Source organism: Puma concolor, chromosome B2 (genome assembly GCF_028749965.1).
Source record: "Puma concolor isolate L17-30 chromosome B2, mPumCon1.1.hap2, whole genome shotgun sequence".
Lineage (NCBI taxonomy): Eukaryota > Metazoa > Chordata > Mammalia > Carnivora > Felidae > Puma > Puma concolor.
Window position 1 is genome coordinate 144,973,299 of NC_141671.1, and position 13,830 is coordinate 144,987,128.

The following is a 13,830-nucleotide window of genomic DNA, read 5'->3' on the forward strand; positions in this document are numbered from 1 at the left end:
GCATTCCTTCCTCCCGCTTTATTCATCTCTTCTGGACCACTGGTATGCTGGGGGGCGGGGGGAGGTGTATTTTCAGGCTTTGTCTATTAAAATAGTTATAAGCGTACCCTGAATCTTCCGCCTCTCTTCAAAGTGTCCCAAGAGATGGTATTTACTTATAAATCTTTGTGAGGAGCCCTAAAAAAGCTGGCTGGTTTGTTAGGCTGCCTTTTTCGTGTTTGGACAACTGCGTGCTTATGACGGGTGGCCCGGGATACAGAGTAAGCTGGCTGGAAGTCCTTCCTTTCACTCTCGCCCTGACGGTGGCTGTCTGCCTACAGAGGCACATGACCACACTGTCACCTTCTGGGAATCTGGCTCCTCTGTCCTGTGCAGGGCGCCGTGTGCCCTGCGTCCAGCATGTGGCTTCTGGGGGTGGCTCCCCCTGAGCCCAGAGCTCAGAGCCGTCGTCCCCACGCCGTGAGCCTAGCCTCAGAGACCTTGAGGCTCCTCAGGGGTGTGGTTGCAGGGCATCTCAGAGGAGGGCCCCACGAGTCTGTCAAAGCCGTGTGTTCCCACCTGTCATCCCTTGTATTTGTTTTCTAGAGCTTTCCAAGTCCCAGAATGACATGACCTCTGACAAGCAACTCCTAGCGACGGGTCCCAGGCAGTGTGCTAGCCGGACGGAGAGGAGGAGCCAGTCTGACACTGCCATCAACGTCACCACCAGGGTATTCCCTGAGGCCGCCGGGCCGCCACCAGAGCTACTTCTAGTCCATTTTCTCTATAGATTTCGTTTTCCTTTTCTTTTATTGCACAACACCAACCAGTCTGAAGAAAACATAATTATAAACCCTTCTCTGTTGGGGAGGCCTGGCCAAATGAAGGTCAAATTCCAGGGTCGATTCGGAAAATAGTTCAGAGCAGGGAAAAGCTTCAGCCTAATTCTGAGCCCCTGGGGTCCCAGGTGTCCACGGGAACGCCTCACTGGTCTCAAGGCCACACCAAAGGCAGAGTGGCCCCCTGCAGGGCTGAGATGTGCCACGTTACTCCTGGGGTCCGAATACCTCATGGAGGGTCAAGAGGCCTTCTTGTTTCCAACAACCTCCAGTTCGAGTCTGATAGAAACCCACTAAAAACCTACGTGCCGCCTGACCGAGGGCAGTCACCAGGGAGGCTCCCTCCCGGTATCTAAACCACAAGAGAGAGAGCTCACCTAATAAAGGCTTTTAAGGAAATAATTACTCTGGCTTTCCACCAGGATTAACCAAGTCTGAAGCAGATGCACTGGGACAGGAGAGAAAATGTCTTTACAATCAGGACACCTAGGTTCCAGTCCAGCGGAGGTGACCTGGCTAGGGCAGATGTCATCACCTGGTCAACAGGACTGTGCTGGGTGCCTGGATAGGACAGGTGTCCCTTCTCTGCCACTGTGGGCTCCGCTCGGGATGTCCCCAGACAGATTCCTTTAGGCAAGGAGATGAGGTTAGCCCCACCCTCCTGCTGGAACTTCCAGACACACCGACTCTCGAGGTTTCAAATTCTGCCTCCATCCACGACCCTCTGCCTTGGGCACGTCACGTCAACTCCCGGAACGTCACTATGCCCTTGGTGAAAATGAAGGTGATGATACCTGTTCCGCCCAAAGGCACAGGCTGCTTATAAAGATCCCCGAGATAATATAGTATCTAAATTGCTACCTAAGCCATCTACATATACTATCTAAATTGCCGGTCTTCCTAATTATGTGCCAGACTCCACTCAGGGCTTTACCCAGGCCATCTCATTTTATCCTCACACTACCTCGTGAACTATGTATTGCATTTGGCCCTGTTGTCCATTTAGGGAAACTGAGGCTTAGAGAGATGATGTCAGTGCCCGCGGTTACATAACCCGAAAGCGGTGGGTGGTCTTGGCTTGGAGGCTGAATTCTGGAGCAGCTGTTCTCAGTGTGTGTGTGTGTGTGTGTGTGTGTGTGTGTGTGTGTGTGTGAATCACTTGGGAATGTTGTTGACATGCAGAGTCTGACTCAGTAGATCTGGGGCAGGTGTGAGATGTGGCATCTCCAGTGAGTTTCTGAGGAGCTCTTGGGTGAGCGGGTTGTGGCTCCTGGCCCCTGGGACCTCGCTAGATTTAGGAGGAGGCGTCTAGAGTGTGTGAGATGCATTTGGAAGGCCTTTGAGATGCCAAAGGGCCAACAAGCGTTCGTTCCTGTTGGTTCCCCAGGGTCTACACAAACACCGTTCCAGACACCATCCCTGAGTCAACAGACGGAGGAGAGGTTCACGTGCATTTAGGAACCACTATGTTCCAAGCACGGTGGTGGTTATTACGTACTAGTCACGTTTAGTTCTTGCAGAAATGCTGAGGCGGATATTGTCACTCCCATGATGAAGATCCAGGATCTGAGTTTCAGCGAGAGGGTAACCAACCTGCCTAATGTCACGTAACTAATACAATGTGGAGCCGGGAGTAGAGTCCCAAGTTTGTAGGTTCTGAATCCTAAACTTGTAACTTCCTCATTATATGCCCCACATAAGGACGACAAATGAGGACCCAAATCCTTGGGATGGAGCCCCTCGGATGCTAACACTCACTAAGGTTACCAGGCACTGTTCTTCGTGTAAAGCCCTTATAGATACTAAATCCTTACAGCAACCCTGTGAGGTCTGGGCTATCACTGTCCCTATGAAAGATGAGGGACAAAGGGGAAAGAGATGACCAAGGGGTAATGTGGTCGGAAGTGTCGGGGCGAGGCAGAGTCTGTTCCAGACACCACACCTGTGACGCCTGCGGGAAAAGATGCCAACAGGGTTTGTGGACGGCATGTTTCTGCTTCCGATGCCTGTGCCATGTGATAGGGCATCCCAGGTTTCCCAGGCTTAGTTTCTGGCCTCCCCTACTGCATGTGCATGGGGAACGAGCCTGCTGGGTAATTGCAGGGTTGTCTGATGGGACAAGGGAGCTTGAGGGTCGAAGCGAGGAGGAACAGGGGAGGCCATGGCGAGACAGCCCCCACCATCTGGACGCTCTGCCACTTGCATCCAGTTGACTGCCATGCTCTTGAAGCGACACGCTTTCTACTTTTTGCAGGCATTCTGTCTCCCCACCTTCCTTGAGGATATGGCTGTTTTGGAGCAATGTAGCCAAATGTTTATAAAGTACTCAGCAATCATGGCATGATCTATAAATGCTAAATAATCACAGGGTTGACATATAAAGAGTACATCTTTAAATAGGACGTTTGTCAGACTGCAATTACACATGCCCTCGTTGGTGAGCTCATAAAACTGACACTCACATTTCCATCGGAACGCCTCGGAGCATTCTGCCAACCTTAAGCACACCACGTGGTGCCCTTTGGAGGCAGGGGGTGTCAGTGCCCACTTTGCAGGTGGCTAGACTGAGGCACAGAAATAGGAGATAACTTTCTTAGGACCACGTGGTGACTCTGAGCTGGTAACTGAGAAAACGGCTCAGGACGGCTTCTATGCCACTTCTCTGACCATTAAGCATGCACCGCATGTTCTGGAAATGCTCCCGTAAAGACCCTCATTTACCCATGTGGGCCGGGATTCTTTAAGAGGTGAACTCTCTCCCCTGTCCTTTGAGACTTCCTGTGCATCCCCGTGGGATTTTATTGTGCATCGTATTAATGTGTGGCTGATCTATATTGGCCGTAAAGACCCTGTTAACCAGGAAGGAAACACGAGAAGCTGTTGGGAGGGGCTGTCTCCGAGGAGTGGGACAAGGACGGAGGCGGGGAAGAAACCCTTCCTTTCATTCGGTGCCCCTTTATGTGAAGTTTTCCCACGTCCTGTGAAATCTGAAGAAACCATCCGCCCCCAGGGCATGGCGTTTCTGCATCCTTCTTTCCCCCACCTGCTGGCCACACGTAAAGGCTGAGCAGCCAGAGAAAAGGGAGGCAATGGCATTGAGTTCAAGGATGAAAACACTTGGTCTTAGACTTGAGGGCTGTTGACCCCCTTGATGGTCCCAGGAGAGGCGGCCTACCTCTTGGCCGGGACAGGACGTTGCTCAGAGCACGTATTGTTGGCCGAGCCCAGCCCCGGTGGTTGTCTGAGACCCTCGGATGCAGGCTTGGTGGCAACAGGTGCTCTCCCTTTTCACGTTTAAGATCAGCTAAAACAAACAATCCCACACGCATGAATTGTGTGGTTCCAGGGAGTCCATAATTTGATCAAATCGAGCCTAATGTTTATTGATCTTTCAGCATGTAATATGAAATTTAATAACTGTACAGAGTAGACCTCATTCAGGGCGATCATTTTTCTCTGTAATCTGACCCAAACTAGATAGCTACTGAAATACATTAAAAATCACAGGGGAAATAAATGCCTTTCTCAATGTCGTCGATAGGCTGCCATCTGAATCTCGATGCCCTTTCACAGGGCACTGAGTCTGACAGAGTCATTTAGATCCTTCAGAATTTACCAGGGAAGAGGTGAACGCCAAAGTTCACGTTGATTCCTTAGTCGAAATAGGGATGTTCTTCAGAACAGTGTCGGCTTTTCTAATGATTTCAAAATATTTATATCGGCACTTATGTTTCATTAACGTTTTTTCGGAATCCTAACATATTTGGAAACAGTCTTCCCTGGCTATGAATTTTTTTTTCCTGGCTGTGAATTTGACATGCCACATGATCGCTCTTATAAAGATAGTTCTTTGTCCCTTTTCGGAAACTTCTGTCATCAGTTTAAAAAAAATGTTTATTTATTTATTGCGTGAGAGGGAAGGGGAAAGGGCAGAGAGAGAGACAGAGAGAGAGAGAATCCCAAGCAGGCTCCATACTCTAGGCGTGGAGCTGGATGTGGGGCTCAGTCCCACAAACCGTGAGATCATGACCTGAGCCTAAATCAAGAGTCGGACACTTAACCGACTGAGCCACCCAGGCGCCCGTCATCAACTTTTTTTTTTTTTTTTATGATTTAAAAACTATGTTGCCTTAAAGAAAACTGGATTAGGTGGTTATATATTGAACGCCTACGTGTTACAAAGCTGTATATTAATATTTAGCCCATTTTATTCTTCCTGTCCCATTCCGACTGCTGCCTTACAGGCCGTTCCAAATGGAATCTTCCACGTCCTCCAAGCCCCCCCCCCCCCGCCCCGCCCCGGACACCGTCAGAAGGTAGAGGCCTTGCCGTAGGAGAGCCCTCTGACTACTTCCTCCCGCTCAGTTTCTCTGGATCTTCAGCCACCTTTCCTCCTGCCTCAGGAATGGACGTTCCTTCCCAAGGTGGAGCCCTCCCCTGGGGGCTGGGTTCATCCTCCTCGCTCTCTTCTGGGACCTGCTCCATCAGCTCGCCGCTTTCCCCGCTTCTGTTTCTCCTCAACCTGCAAGTTAGCCCTGATCCCCCCCCCCCTTAAAAAAGAAAAACAGCATCTTCTGAAGGATCCCCTTCAAGCTGCTCTTCCACTTCTTCATCTCAACCCAAGTCCACAAAAACGTCCTCTGCCCTTGCCCCCCATCACCCTCCCTCCTGTTCACTCCTAGCTTCCGTGCAGTCCGTTCCCTGTGCCAGTGCGACACTGCTCCCTGGGGCGCCGCCAGGCACCCCTGATTGAAAAGCCTGCTGGCCCATTTGAGCATCACCCCCATCAATGACTTTGTCACCTTTGACACAGTTGACCAGAATTCCACTCTTTTCTTTAATTACAAAAATGGTTTTATTGCTTGTATGTATAATAAAACCTAGGCCTACACACTAATGAAAATTTAGAAAACACAGACGAGGAGGAGGAGGGGGAGGAGGCAGGAGAGGAGAAAAATCAAGCAAGCACTGAGCCGGGCCAGTCACTTGGAGCACACATGTACATTCACTTTGCAAACACGATGCCGTGCTGCACATCCGCTTTTGTTATTTGCTTTCTCAAGAATCTCTAACTTTATATTTTAATTTCTTCCCTGTCAATACATACATATTGTCATTGTTTTGCAGCTATTTTTTAGGGCTTTTTAAAAGTGATTATTTATTTTGAGAGAGAGCATGAGCGGGGGAGGGGCAGAGAGAGAGGGGGAGAGAGAGAATCCCAAGCAGGTTCCCCAGTGTCAGTGTGTAGCCTGATGCGGGGCTCGAACTCATGAACTGTGAGATCATGACGGGAGCCACCCGGGCGCCCGTAGGACTTTTAATTCATGCCGCGAGATTGCCTTCCTCTGAGGTTGACTCAGTTTACGACCACCAGAGGTGGAGTAGCCCGCTTTTCAGCACCCCTGCTGGCACCAAATGTTACACTTTTTTAAAAAAAATATTTTTGAATGTGTATTTATTTTTGAGAGAGAGGGGGGCGGACAGAGAGAGAAGGAGACACAGAATCCGAAGCAGGCTCCAGGCTCTGAGCTGTCAGCACGGAGCCCGACGCGGGGCTCGAACCCACGAACCACAAGATCATGACCTGGGCTGAAGTCGGCAGCTTAACCGACTGAGCCACCCGGGTGCCCCCAAATGTTATACTTTCTGTTTTAATATTTGCTAATTTGATAGGCCAGTTTTTTTTTTTTTTTAATTTTTTTTTTTTTCAATGTTTTTATTTATTTTTGGGACAGAGAGAGACAGAGCATGAACGGGGAAGGGGCAGAGAGAGAGGGAGACACAGAATCGGAAACAGGCTCCAGGCTCTGAGCCATCAGCCCAGAGCCTGACGCGGGGCTCGAACTCACGGACCGCGAGATCGTGACCTGGCTGAAGTCGGACGCTTAACCGACTGCGCCACCCAGGCGCCCCAGATAGGCCAGTTTTAAAAATCTCCATTTCTTTAATTGCAGGTGAGCCTTTTCTCACCTGCAATGTTCTTTGTGAACATCCTTCATGCCCCAAATCCTCCCCTTGGATCTGCAATTCTTCTGGCTGTCTCCTCCCCCGGGCCGGCCCTTTGGTGACCCCCCTCCGCCAAGCTACCTGTTCTCTGGAAAGCCTGACACAGCAGGAATCTGGCCTCTTGAGTCTCTTTGGTTGCGTGGGTCATCAGCAAGTCTAGGAGCATGCTCGGTACTTGACCATCAGCATAGGCCCACCACTCACCTTGCCCCTCCTTTGAGTCTCTCCACAGCCAGCCTTGAACCTCCCACTCAGGTCCTACTTTCCGCTAAAGATCATCCTGACACCCCCTTCTGCATAAGCTCTCCACCCCCTCTTTCCCATGGACTTGGCTTGTGCCTCCATTTCAGTGGTGGGTCTATTTCCTACTAGCCAGGTGAGCCCCTGGAGAGCGGATGTTGCTTCTTCTCCCCCCTCCCTTCTCCTCTGCCCCCCTCTTTCTGCCCCAGGACTTAGAGCAGTGGCTCAAAGATAGGATCGCTTAACAAATGTCTGATGGAGCTGAGCTGGCGTTCTGGGGATCGAGAGCATGAACAGTAATTGGGAACTAATCATTTCTTCCACGTATTCCCTAATATTCTCAGTCTTTCATTCCTGAGAATTACAGCTATGATGCAAATGTTACATTTGTTATGTTTCCAAGTTCCACTTCCAGCATCAAAATGTAAAGTCTGGATTCAGAAACTTTGTACTTACAGCCAGGAAGAGGTTTCCTACCTTGGGCATTGTGTTTTTGGCTCTGTGCTAGCTCTGTCCAATAGAAGCTTCTAATCACGGCCACATGTGGCTGCTGGGCACCTGAAATGTGTCTCGTGCAACTGAGGAGTTAAATTTTTTTAATTTTAGTTGCTTTTAACCAATGAGAATTTAAACTTCTATAGCCACGTGTAGCTAGCGACTAGCACATTGGAAAGCACAGCTCTATACATGATAAAAGGGGTACGGACTATTTTATAAAATTTAGAGACATATTTTAATTTTTCCCTTTTTTTTAATGAGCACATTACAACTAAAACTCTGATAGGCTAAATATTGTATTTCAGGCGATTAAATGCAGGGATCGCTATTAAGGTCAACGTGTGGACTTGATTTTTCTTTAAGACTTGCTAATCCATAAGTGACCCACCCACCACCGTTCCTGAATATCCCAGTGCTTGCTGACGCCTGCCCGGGGCCCTGCGGGTGTGTGTGTTTGCATTTATTCAAACGGAAGCGTCCTCTCTTACTCAGCACCCAGAAGTTTGCATATGAGTGCCGTCAGGTCAGAGGTGCAGGCTCTGCTCATCACAGTCACCACCTTTGAACAAAATCACACTAGGATACAGACTCTGTTGTTAATTCCGTGTTTCCTTTTCCAGAAGCCAAGCACACCAGATATTCTGAAACCTCTCAACCAAGAGAGTCCCAGACACCTTACTAACCCTGTTTCGAAGCAAGAGGACGTCTCATCCAGGCCAACGCCCGGCACTTTGTTCTCAGGAGGCTGGAGACACGTGAGTCTCATCTAACACTCTGGACCCCTGATGTGTGGCGGTCGCCATGATGTCGGACGGGGTCGGTAGGCGGGGGTAGGAGGGAAGTGTTGTCTGGTGGCATAAACTGGAACGTGACAACAGAACTTGGAGGTAATATTTTACTCAGACTGGGAGCTGGGGAAACCTGGCTATATACTTTGATGGTTTTTCTTTCATACACACAGATAGCAGTGAATAATAAATAACGGCATATTTGGATGAGCAGTTTTTACTCTCAATGAGGTCAACGTATCAAATATTTCTCTTACAATTATTTCTGTGTCTTGTCTACCCACAAGTCATGAAGACATTCTCTTGTTCTCTTCTAGAAACTTTAGGAAAATTTCATTGTTCTGTGTAGGTCTGTGCCCCTGATCATTAATGTTTGTGAATAGTATAGGCTGAGGTTCATTCTTTCCACGTGGACACCCAGTTATTCCGGCACCCTTTGTTCACAAAACGACCCTCATTTCCCCATTGACTTCGGTATCTTTGTTGAAAATCAAGTAACCGTGCCGGAGTGGGTCTTTTTTGGGACTCTTCACTCTGTTCCTCTCCTCTCTGTGCTCTAGCCCAGACCACACTGTCCTGATTACTGCAGGAAGTCATGAAGTCAAGTTTCCTAAGTCCTTCAACTGTGCTCTTGTTTTTCAACATGTTTTAAAGGTTGGCTCTGTTGATAGGCAAGCCTTTTATTCATTCTTTTGTGGCTTCAAAAACACTGACGGAATGCTTACGTTCGCCTCAAATTGTGATATGTGGTGTGGCAGAGCCTTGGGTGACAGGTCACGAGGCCTCGATCACTGTGATAGCTCTCTACCTTATTAAATAATCTTAGACGGGCGCCTGGGTGGCTCAGTCGGTTGGGTGTCCAACTTTGGCTCAGGTCATGATCTCGCGGTTTGTGAGTTAGAGCCCCATGTCGGGCTCTGTGCTGACAGCTCGGAGCCTGGAGCCTGCTTCCGATTCTGCGTCTCCTCTCTGTGGCCCTCCCATGCTCATACTCTGTCTCTGTCTCTCAGTAATGAATAAACGTTAAAAAAATTAAAAAAAAAAATCTTAGACAATGGCAGAAACTCTCCAAACTTCAGTGTCCTCATCAAGGAAATGGGTATCAAGCCTGTTCTTTTTATTTCACTGGATTGTTTTGCGAATGAAAATGCACTCATTCCATGGTATACTATAGTGGTTATGAGCTCAGCTTCCAGGGCCATCTGAGTGGCTCAGTCAGGTGAGGATCCGACTCTTGATTTCGACTCAGGTCATAATCTCACGTCTTATGGGTTCGAGCCCTATGTTGGGCTCCACACTGACGGTGCAGAACCTGCTCGGGATTCTCTCTCTCTGCCCCATCCCTGCTCATGCTTGCTTGCGCGCGCTCTCTCTCTCTCTCTCTCAAAATAAATAAACTTAAAAAAAATAAAAAGAACTCAGCTCCTAGAAACCACCTTCTTGGTTCACATTCCAGCTCCAGTAGTGTGACCCAGAGCAAGTCCCTTAACCTCTCTGTGCATTGGGGTGGTTGTGTTTTTTTGTTTTTTTTTTTTTTAATTTTTTTTTCAACGTTTTTTATTTATTTTTGGGACAGAGAGAGACAGAGCATGAACGGGGGAGGGGCAGAGAGAGAGGGAGACACAGAATCGGAAACAGGCTCCAGGCTCCGAGCCATCAGCCCAGAGCCCGACGCGGGGCTCGAACTCACGGACCGCGAGATCGTGACCTGGCTGAAGTCGGACGCTTAACCGACTGTGCCACCCAGGCGCCCCGGGGGTGGTTGTGTTTTTATGGAAAATGATACTCACTTTAGAAAACGATTAACTTACCCCCATCCTATCTATCAGATCCTATCAGATGAATATCTGGTAGAACATTACAAAGTCACGGCAAAAGCAGGCCAGACCCGTGCACTGAATAGGTAACATCCTAGACTCAATCTGCTAAATGCTGGCAGCTCCCAAACCAGCCCTTCACTGAGTGGTCCTGCCTCTTTCGGAACCACTGCTCTATACCCGCACTACTCAAAATGTGGGACCAGCAGCCCTGGCATCACCTGGGACCTTCCAGAAATCAGAGTCTCTGGCCCCATCCCAGACCTACTGGGTCAGAATCTGCAATTTAACAAGAGCCCCAGGTGATTCATATGCACCATGAAGTTTGAGAAACGCTGCTTGAGCTCTAGCAGTTTCAAACCTGAGTAAAGTATGTCATTTGTTAAGGATTTCTTAACAGTCAAGGGCCATGCTGTCCACTACAGTAGCCATTAGTCACATGTGACTGTCGAGCACTTGAATTATGGCTAGTCCGAAATGAGTATATAAAATACACACTGCCCAGGAGCTGATTATAATGTTTTTTGTCAATTATATCTAAATAAATAAAATACACACTGGGTTTTAAAGACTTAAGTAGGAAAAAATATAAAGGTGTCAATAATTTTTATATTGACATAGGTTGAAATGATAGTATTTTGGATATATGACATTAATAAAATGTACAGGCATACCTCATAGATACTGTCACTTCCAGGCCACCTCCGTAAGGTGAAGATCATAATAAAGTCAAATGAATGTTTGTTTCCAGTGCATATAAAAGTTATGTTGGGGCGCCTGGGTGGCGCAGTCGGTTAAGCGTCCGACTTCAGCCAGGTCACGATCTCGCGGTCTGGGAGTTCGAGCCCCGCGTCAGGCTCTGGACTGATGGCTCAGAGCCTGGAGCCTGTCTCCGATTCTGTGTCTCCCTCTCTCTCTGCCCCTCCCCCGTTCATGCTCTGTCTCTCTCTGTCCCAAAAAATAAATAAACGTTGAAAAAAAAAAATTAAAAAAAAAAAAAAGTTATGTTCACCCTACACCCTAGTTGGTTTCAGTGTGCAATGACATTATGTCTAAAAAAAAACCGATGTACGTGCCTTAATTAAAAAATACTTTATTGCTAAAAAAAATGCTACCCATCATCCTCTGAGCTTTGAGTTGTAATCATTGATCACAGATGTCCATAACAAATATAGTAATGATGAAACTGTTCGAAAGATCGTGAAAATTACCAAAATGTGACACAGGCACGAAGTGAACAAACACCGTGGTTAGAACGGCAGTGTAGACTGGCTGGAAACGGGGTTCCCACAGACCCTCAGTTTGCGAAACACACAACATCTGTGAAATGCAATAAAACCAGGGATGCCTGTATTATTAAAATTGATCTCACCTGTTTTTAAAAAATAGGCCACTGGGGAATTTTAAATAGTTTTTTAAGTTTATTTATTTTGAGAGAGAGAAAGCACACACACAAACAGGCAGGGGAGGGGCACAGAGAGAGAGAGAGAATCCCAAACAGGCTGTGGGCACAGAGTCCGACGCAGGGCTCGATCCCACGAACTATGAGAGGATGACCTGAGCTGAGATCTAGGGTCAGACACAGGTGCCCCTGGAGAATTTTAAATGACAGATTCGGCTCACATTCTAGTTCTGTGGAACAGCACCGGTCTGGGTACTGTGATTGTGCGTTCAGTGGCACCTGGGATGATCTAATGTGGAATTACCCAAATGTTGCGTCATGCGCCTCTGTGCGCTTCCTGGGAAGAAGGTTCGTGTTTCCATCAGTTCTCAGACAGGTCTGCACACCCACACTGGTCAAGGACCAGGAGTGAAAAGCAAACTCGGTTCACACAAGTTCTTCCTGGGAGCCTCCCGAGTCCCAGGGGGTGTAACCACCTGCCCCCGGGGAAGAAACGACCCTGCGCCCTGGCCCTCTGCTTCTTGGTGCCTTTTCGTTCCAGAGACTGAGGTGGTGAGAACCTCGGCTAGCCGGGCCAGGAGGCCTCAGAAAGCTATGCTTGAGGGTGGGTTAGCCCCTTTCTTCACAGCTGGGTGTTGTAGGTGCTGGAGAATAGTTCAGCGAGGTGGAAGAGCAGAGGAAACGCTTCTCTGAGGGTGAGATAGGCAAGGATGGTTCCAGAACATTCTCTCATTGGGTTCAACCCTGAGGTGGGTCTGAGACAGGAAGAGCTTTTCCAAGATTCTCTGCAAGGTTTGCCCCTACTCCAGCCGATGGAAGGATGCCAGCTAGCTTGAGCTTTTTTTAAAAGGCTGGTCCTGAGGGTGACGCTAGCCTTCTGGGAGAGTCCAAGGGGCAGCTTCCCCAGAACTGCCCAGGGTCCCACAGACTAAATTCTAAGCTCCTCCAGGGGCCAGAATCATGTCTTTGGATGCCCAGAAACTAACACATAGGCATGGACATGAGCTAGGATCCACCCCATGTGGTCCACGAGGCCCCACACGACTTCCCACACACGCCCCACCTGCCCCCTTGCTCGTTCCACACAACCGCACTGGTCGTTGAACACGCGAGACGCAAGCCTGCCCTGGGGGCATTTCTGCCCTCTCCCATGTGGCACCACACCCATTGACTCCCTTCCTTTAAATCTTTGCTCCAAGGTCACATTGTAGGCGGGGTCTACCCCCTGCCCTGTCCTGCCCTCCATCGCCCTTACCTTCTCTCTGTTACCCATATTCTTATCACCTTCTATAGTTGTGTAATTGGTTTATCTGTTGTTTGTTGTCTCCTGTAAGTCCCACGTGCCCAAGCAGTGCCTGACCCTGAAGCAGCACTTGGTAAACACGTGCGGAATGACCGTGTTACTCCTACCCGGAGCTCTGGTTTCCTGAAAGCCTACTGTGTGCTAACGACCGAGCCAGGTGTCTCCCCTGGCAATCGTTCGCACAACCATCTGGTCAGGTGGATGCTATTGTCACATTTCGCAAATGGGAAGGCAGGTTCCCAGAGGTTAAGGCGGCTCACTGAGGTCAGACGGTAACCGCTGAGCCCTGACTCAACACCCAGAGCCGCGCAAGTCAAAGCCCTGGGGTTCCGTTGGGCTCTCCGATGGAGTGGGTTTCCTGCCCTCAGTCCCTGGTTCAGCTGCACTGGCCTGGGGCCGCCCCGCACCTAGAAAACCTCTCGGACTGCTGGGAAATGATGCTGTGGCAAGGAGACACGGGTGAGTGTGTTAGTCTCGCTCTGTCCTTCAAACTACACCGCAAATTCAACTGGGCTCCCCTTCGTCCTTTCTTCTAGTGGGCTCGGATGTGTGCCCTTCAAGTTCTCCTCGTGGAGTTGAACTATTATGTGATTAAACCTGTTCCTTTAGGCTGAAGCAGTGTTTGAGGAAACGAAACTCCCACAAAGCAAATACTGATTATTGCTTCTTGCCCAGAGATGTTGCCTGTTCTTCCGACAGACCTTGAGGCTAAGAGCCAGGAAGTTTGGATAAAGCTTACCAAATCTCTACTTACTACAAAAGGAGAAAGCCAAAGGGGCAGTAAATAGGGGGAAACACTCAACCTCCCAGGTAGTTAAGTCAGTGCAAAATGAAAGCAAGCTCTGCTTTAGGGTCATTTCAGCAAATTTTAGAAGTGATACAGGTCCATGTTGGCAGGGGTATGGAGTTAGCTGCAGGCATCTTTATAAACTCCTGGGGTCTGCGGGAGGACGTTTAC

At 48.9% G+C, this 13,830-nt stretch overlaps 1 protein-coding gene and 1 long non-coding RNA gene across 8 annotated transcripts in view; one reads left to right on the forward strand and one right to left on the reverse strand.

The window, feature by feature from the left end:
• Window positions 1-13,830, forward strand: part of SYTL3 (synaptotagmin like 3) — a 95,149-nt gene that overhangs the window by 59,558 nt on the left and 21,761 nt on the right. For 5 of the 7 annotated variants that reach the window (XM_086708256.1, XM_086708257.1, XM_086708259.1 and 2 more), the window contains 2 exons: window positions 586-710; window positions 8,183-8,317. In XM_086708256.1, coding sequence (XP_086564382.1) covers window positions 586-710; window positions 8,183-8,317 — 260 coding nt within the window. The remainder of the gene's footprint in view (window positions 1-585; window positions 711-8,182; window positions 8,318-13,830) is intronic. The other 2 variants (XM_086708260.1, XM_025925401.2) reach the window with 1 other exon arrangement.
• LOC147581338 (uncharacterized) overlaps window positions 1-13,830 on the reverse strand; it is a 64,895-nt gene that overhangs the window by 37,726 nt on the left and 13,339 nt on the right. The window lies entirely within an intron of this gene.